The 7,420-nt window shown below is 42.8% G+C and overlaps 1 protein-coding gene across 1 annotated transcript; it reads left to right on the top strand.

The window, feature by feature from the left end:
• Positions 1 to 1,468: 1,468 nt before the first annotated feature.
• Positions 1,469 to 4,231, top strand: TMEM169 (transmembrane protein 169). The gene is made up of 2 exons (XM_010568458.1): positions 1,469 to 1,772; positions 3,277 to 4,231. The coding sequence occupies exons 1-2, from the start codon at positions 1,469 to 1,471 to the stop codon at positions 3,897 to 3,899; spliced, it is 927 nt and encodes a 308-aa protein (XP_010566760.1). The 3' UTR covers positions 3,900 to 4,231.
• The last annotated feature ends 3,189 nt before the right edge of the window (positions 4,232 to 7,420 follow it).

The following is a 7,420-nucleotide window of genomic DNA, read 5'->3' as shown; positions in this document are numbered from 1 at the left end:
ATGAGGCATAAATAGTTGATCTAAAGTTCTGCAAAAAATTTCAAAACAAACCAGCAAAATCTTATATCTGTGGGAAGACCAGGACCATACTGCCAAATCTAAAAATGCTCAACTTTTTCCTAGCATCTGTTCAAGTAAAACAATTTCCCCAGCATTGTGTGGGCTATAAATTATGTGTTATAATATAATAACACATAACACATGTTATAATAACCGTGTTTCTTAGTTCCATGTTAAAGAGTTGATTCAGATACTTGGTAGATGCTTAATTATTGGTCATATGCATTCTTTTAAATATAAATGTTCATGTAAATGTTCAACAGAACTTGTTAACAGAGTTGTTAAAACATTATTCAGTGTATTCAGATTTGTACCTAAATACTTCATGAATACTTGGCAGTCAGTTTCTTAACTGTTATGAAATCTGAGAACCATTAATCCTGCATGTTCCATGTTCATGAAACAGGATTTGTCTGCCTCAATGCATGTTTAATTATATGTTTTTTTTACTTAGGCAGCTTACCCATAGATAACAGTGTCACTTGATATTGCTGTTAATTTTGCTTGAATGAGGAGTAAAAAACTGAGCCCTTATATTTGTTAAAAGATTTGTGAAGATTTGGGTTGTTTTCCCTTCCCAGTCAGAAGACTTTGCTGTGGTTTCCAATTCCCTCCCCTGTGAAGTCATCTTAATAGTAATTTTGCTTTAAATCCACTGTATATACTGTATTTTTAAGGTTTGACAGCATGACATAATGCTAAATTGGTAAGGTTTGAAACATCATTCATTTTCACATAACTTGATTACTGTTTGTAATATCCTTGCAATGGGCAGTAAATAAGGAGACACTCAAAATGAGAAAGGTTGGCATCAATATAGCTGTTGTAATGCAGGATGAGTGCAATGTTCCTGCTGCTGTTGTCTCTAATCTAGGCCAGTCCCCTAAATCAGTCAACTTATTTTTCGTCTATGGTTTCATTTCTTCATTCTAATGCATGTGGGCCAAAACTATTGTCTTCCATCTGCTTCCAGCATTACAGAGGAATGTTAAATTCACCCAGGAAGCTGTGCTTGTTTAATCTCTTCTTATTAATGTTAATACTCTTTCCTTTTCCAGTAGCTTTACTTTGTTATATTTAAAATTGGAACCTGAGAATCAGGATTAGGTGATATTACAAAACATGTATCCATGTAATAAAATTGATGTTCAGGACAGTAATAAGGATCTTCAGATGACATTTAAACCAGTTGGAAGTAACCCTTTATAGGAAGATTCTGGCAATTTTTTCTGCTTGGTAAGAAAAAGACACTTTTTCAGCCTTCTCTCTCATTTTAGGCTGGGAATGGAGTGCATAGTTTGGATGTCAGCAGTGAGACATCTTACCAAAAAAAAGCATCCATGGGACCGTTGTCTAATCAATGACTTCTAAGTGCAGGAGCTGTTAGTTTGGAGACAAGTGCTACAAGATGCCAAGTGAGATGCTTGAGAGCAGCAGTGGGATGGAGGAGACCATGCAGAAAGAGAGCAAGTCTGGAAGCCAGAGCCCTCGCCATGGCACCATGAGAAGGGCTGTGGCAACCACTGTCACCTTTGATGGGGAAGCCACTATGGACCGGAGGAAAAAAAAGAAGAAAGAGTCTCGTCCCGAGTCAATAATAGTGTATCGATCGGAGAATGAGAATAAGGTAGAAGAAGAACAGGTGGATGAAGAAGGAGGGGAGAGGACCTCTGAGGAAGGCTCCAAGTTCCTGGGTCAGTCCATGGCAGATGGTATGTATTCCTGGGAACACCCACTTTCCATAAACTTTTTTTGATGCCAGCATGCACTAAGGTCAAATGGAAGTGCCGGTGGGACCAACCTTCTCCAAGACTGCAGGCAAGGAGAGTTTGAGTTCATACATGAAAACGCTCTGAAATAAAAAGCATTACAGGCTGATTTGGGCTGTCTTCTGCTGTTCTTTGCAGAGGTTGGTTGTTGCCGCTCTCTTAGTTTTAAATGTATGTGCTGGTTGGGGTTGATCCAGAAAAATGCTTTAAACTAATGATGCTGTGATCAAGCCCCTGTCCATGCCTAAAACAACTGCCCATTAAGTGAAAGGATGGAAGCAGATGGATTTAGTGGCTCTACCTGTGATAGGGAGTTTTACTCATTGTCTAGGATTTGCTGTTGCCTTCTGTTTGCATATTCTCAGCACAGCTTCCTCTTTAAGAGTGATTATTTGCCAAAGTCATTGTGGGGCATCTTGGAGTCACTTTCACTTCTGATGTCTGTCCTGAATACCCTTGCAGTGAAGCAGTATGGAAGGCAGGTTCTATGGCTAATCCTCTTGTGAGTCAGCAGTGCAGGCTGAGAGGGGCTTAAATGTGAATGCAAGCTCCTGGTCCATCAGCTGCACCAGATTCCCCCATGATCCCAACCCCTGTCCTCATGGCTTATCTGCTGCCTTCGTATTTTTGTGGGCCACTTCAAAATGCTCAGCCTCCTTTTAAGAGCCTCTGAAGACGTCCTTCCAAGCTAGTCAGAATTAAGACCAGGAGAAAGCATATTTTAGCCCCATAGAAGAGTTTATGGCCAGTACCCCTGCAGGGACCATCCTAAACCAATGTCACTTGGAAACTAAGGCAGTCTGTGACTTCAACACACATCCCAACACTTTCCTGTTTGGTGCCTTTGTTGATCCCTTATATAATATATAATTATCGATATATCATTATATAATATATAATTATATGAGAGTTTGTAAGTTTTTTCTGAACTTTGAAAATTAATTTGGATTGAGATACAGTGCAAATGTAAAGTGAAATATTAGCCATTCAAGTATAACTCCACGTTTGGATGTGCTTATTCCAGAACAAGGGTCTTAGTCCTATTTATGTAATTCACCCCAAGTGTCCACACTGTTCAGGAATAAATCTATGAGGGTACCAGAGAAAATAGGCATACCATTTTGATTCAGTTACTCTGTCTCATCTCTTTCTCATATACGCCTGCAGCACTTTCCCTTCACATATTGTCCCCAGTGCAGATGCTGGAGTCTTCTCCCTTGTGATTTCTGTCATCTGGAATTCCTGTCTTCTTCCTCATTAGCTCCTCTTCCATTTTCTTCTGTGATAATCTTCTTTATACTGCCTTACTTCTTGTGTTCCGTCGTTTTTTCATTTAACTATAACTCCATATGCACTATTTAATTGTCTTTGGGGTCTGTGGAGATTTACACAAAGTAATCCATACAGAAAATAAATCTAATGTAGATGAGTTTATCTGTGTTTGTAGGTGTCTGGAACATACCTTTAGACAGCCGCTATGTCACATTGACTGGAACAATCACCAGGGGAAAGAAGAAGGGTCAGATGGTGGACATCCATGTCACATTAACGGACAAAGAGCTGCAGGAACTGGCTAAGTCAAAGGAACCTCCTAAAGAGGATGTACCTGAGAAGAAGAAGAAATGTGATGTTGGGCTGGACAGAGGACCCCACATCGTCCTCTGGACCATCATCTGCCTCCCCATCATTTTTGTACTGTCCTTTGTGGTTTCATTCTACTATGGAACCATTACATGGTACAACATCTTCTTGGTGTACAATGAAGAGAGGACCTTCTGGCACAAAATCACCTTTTGTCCCTTTCTGATCATCTTCTACCCAATTATAATTATGGTTGTGTCTTTTTCCCTAGGCCTGTACTCGGCTGTGGCCCAGGTAGCATGGTCCTTTGGGTACTGGTGGCATGCTGTCAGGGATATGGAGAAGGGCTTCTGTGGCTGGCTCTGCAGCAAGCTGGGTTTGGAAGATTGTTCTCCATACAGCATTGTCGAGCTGCTAGATTCTGACAACATCTCAGGTAGTCTCTCTGGCAAGAGCTCTGCGCAGGGGGTTGAGACCTCAGCAGTCTGAGCCTTTGTCCTGGCTGACTATTTTGGTCATATGTGAGTGGTTTTTCACCTAGAAAAAAACACACTGATTTTTTTAATATATCTATATATATATATATTTAAACACAAAGTTAATGAATAAAATATTGGGCTGGGAGTGCTCTTTAAATGTCACAGAATGCAAGTGTGCTAGCTTCACGTGGTCTGGGTGGGGAGGTGCATGGCTCTCCAAGGATTTATCATGTTTTAGCTAATTACAACTTCTGGGAATAGTGAGAAAATCCAGGTCTGTGGGGCTCAGGCTGTTTGTGAAGTGGCAGAGATACATGCTGAAAAGTCCACTTCTGTAAAGTTAGACTTTATTTTTCAGGAATAGGACATAACAGTGACCTGTTGACCTAGTGAAAAGAAGTCTCTACTCAGGGAATGAACTTCAGGAGATAGGAACCCATTCAGAGGTGAAGGCTAAACTGCAAAATGTGTGATGTTCCTGCAGTTTTCCTAGAAAGGGTGCTCTTCCAGTCTTTCCAACAAGTGCAGCAAACTTTCCAGGTAGGCTAACTGCTTAGACACTGTCAGAGTCTGAGAAACAGACCACTGGAACAGTTGTGCCCAGCCTTTCACTGGCAGAGGACAGCATAGCCTCCAACAAAGGCACGTGAGCTCTGCACTGACCTGAAACACAGCCTTCACATGGTGGAAGAGTAGGGCTTTCTCTGTAATGCAGTGCATGGGGACCTGACGGGCCTGTCACCAACCACCCTCCAGTGACTGTAGGTGCACAGATAGGTGCTTAGGACACACCTGCATTTGATCTCTTGATAGGTGCACTGCTAGGAAGGAATGGGTAATGGGAGTCATGCATGGTGTGCAGTGCAAACAGTTGCATTATAGGGAAGAAACATCTGCTCTGAGGAAGGGTGATCAGTTTGCATGTCACTGCAATGCAGGTGTGGACCGACGGCACCTGTATTTTGGGAGGTGGAGTTGAAGGTGCTTGGGATGGGAAGGTCTCACTGAAACAGTCATTCTGTTTTTCAAGTCGCTCTTACGGAAGAGCTGCTGGACCTTCCCTTCCAGAACAGGGGCATCCCTGAGCCCGTGTCTGTTAGTGCTAGTGCAAACTGCATTAGTGCCTCAGCTCTGGAAGTCTGTGTCCCCCCTACACTTCCTGGTTAATTATATGGAAGCACAACAGATTATACATCTTCCTGCCCTCATGTCTCATTTTCATAATTGGTTTCCCTCCTTTTGGGACTTTGCATGGCATCTTAGTGGGCTCCCAGACCAGGCTGAGGTGGCCACCATAGACTGGAGAAATTTTAATTGTTTCTTTAAAAATTGACTAGGAGAAAAGTTCTTTTTCTGGATTGACTCTTAGGGTTTTGTCCTGAGGAGGACATGAAGAAAATACGAGAGCTATAACGGACTCTAATGGGGACTGAGTTACATGTCTGAAACATGATTGATTTTCTGAGTGCTCTAGTTCAGCTAGTGCTGCTAGAAAGTCTGGCTCAGCCCCAGCCCAGAGGAGCCCACCATTTGCATGCATGTAGGTAGGTAATTTGTAGTGTGCAGTCAGTCAGGCTGCACAGTCACTCATGTCTGTATAGGTGTTTCACTTTCGCAGTCTCCCTATCAGAGGGGGAACTGCTTTAGTTTTAGGATGGTAGGAGAAGCATTCAGAAGCTGGATTTCACAGGAACTAATGCTTCATGTTGCATTTCAAGGATAAGCTCAAGACTACACTGGCTGTCTGTCCCGGTTAGGACAGCTGGGAACTGGTGATGTATAAACAAGCCCATCCGATCCTCCAGGCCTAACATGGAGAAATAAGTGAAGTCACTGCTGCATCCTTGTTCTGTGTCCTTCTGCGAGGTCCAGCCAAAGCAGCCTCTTAGCACTGGCTTGGGGATTAACTGTGTGAATAGTATACAAGCCAAATATCAAGAGCAGGCTTGGCCCCACAATTTACTGACAAAGCAGAGATGCTCCCTGGGCACAGGTACAGCCAAGGCTGCATTTGCTGCTTCCTGATGCACAGCTCAGTTTTTACTGGCTAAGTCCTTAAAGGCAATGACCAACTTCCAGGAAAAAAAAAAAAATAGAACCCAACCTGTGAGGCAATGACAGGTAATTCAGTGGGGTTCAAAGAGGCTGACATATGCCTGGGACCAGTTCAAGCAGTGAAATGCCTTTCACAGGGCTGTTTCAATCAGGGAGCTTGATATGCCTCTGAATTAATACAGAAGCTGAGGATAAGTCATGTCAGTACTGGCAGTCTGTAAGTGACCCAGCGTAGCCACTCTTCTTAATACTCCTCCACATGGAAATCGCAGGCTTCCACATGGCTGGAGGGTGGGAAGAAGTGATGCTTAACAAGCATTAATGGGAAGGAAGGCCCACTGGCAAGTGTTCTCACGCTTTGCCTAGAGGGACACTGCTGGCGTGAAAGGACTGGATTGTGTATCTTGGCCCCAACATGCAGCAAACAAGTGGGTTTGGGGGAAGGATGGCTGGCAAGTGTGCATTGCTGCAGAAGGAGAAAACCCAATTCAGCTGTCACTGCCAAAGAGCAGCTGTTCAAGGCTACACGACAGGCTGGGGTCAGTAGCACAAAGAGCCTTCAGCTTACAGAGGGCTTGAATGATAAATACTAGCTCATTACAGAATACAGCCATGTGAAATCTCTGCTGAGCTGCAGGATTTGCTTTCAGATTGTGAACAGCCTGCCAGAGTGGAGACAAAACCAAATCTGTGCCTCTTACTGCTATGTAGACACAAAGGAGCATCAGAGAAGTTGTAATACCCTCCCTCTGCCACGGCAGCTATGCTTCTGGGTTTAGAGGCCACCTCTTTGGGGATATACTGGAACAATCCATCATCTGTTTTCTACTTCTTTACACTTAACCAAGCTTGCCTCTGCTCCTGCCAAAGTCAGGGTGTTCTGCCATTGATTTTGGTGGGGGCTAGTTTAAGCTTGGGGTTAGTTCTGGTGCTATTTGTAAAAGTTTTAATCAAACTTTTCTCAAAACAACTCTGGGTAGCTTTCTCTCTTGCCTGTTATCCCCCAAGAGCGGTTTGCCTGCTGCAAAATATATAATCATTATCAATTGCTGTAATAGAAAAAAAGCACAAGTTTTTGTCTTGTTCTATCCTTGCTTTCAGAAACTCACAAGTAATTTCTGCATATGTGCCACTGCCAAACTGCAGGGAATTCCAGTTATTCTGATTGTTGAGTGTGTTTCTGGCTGTTCTAGTCTGGATGTTTTTTTTAAGTAAAGATAGTGTGTGTTTGCTGATTGTTATTTTTAATTGCATTCCCTTTTCCCATCCTTGCTGGCCTGGGTGGAGAATAAAGATGTACATGGCTTTAGAAGAGTGTTGCTCTCATGATTCTACTTGACTTCATGTTAAAAACAGTGCTGTGGGATGGACACAATCATTCTATGCTGATAATTGATTACAAGTCATTATCTTTGAAGACCCACTTTAAAATGTGTCTGAAATGGGTCTCAGTTTTATCTCTTGTTAACCTGTGCC

This window comes from Haliaeetus leucocephalus, unplaced genomic scaffold, assembly GCF_000737465.1.
Source record: "Haliaeetus leucocephalus isolate CR32 unplaced genomic scaffold, Haliaeetus_leucocephalus-4.0 Scaffold1, whole genome shotgun sequence".
Taxonomy (NCBI): domain Eukaryota; kingdom Metazoa; phylum Chordata; class Aves; order Accipitriformes; family Accipitridae; genus Haliaeetus; species Haliaeetus leucocephalus.
Note: the sequence above shows the minus strand (reverse complement) of the source record. Positions and strands in the feature narration are given on the sequence as shown.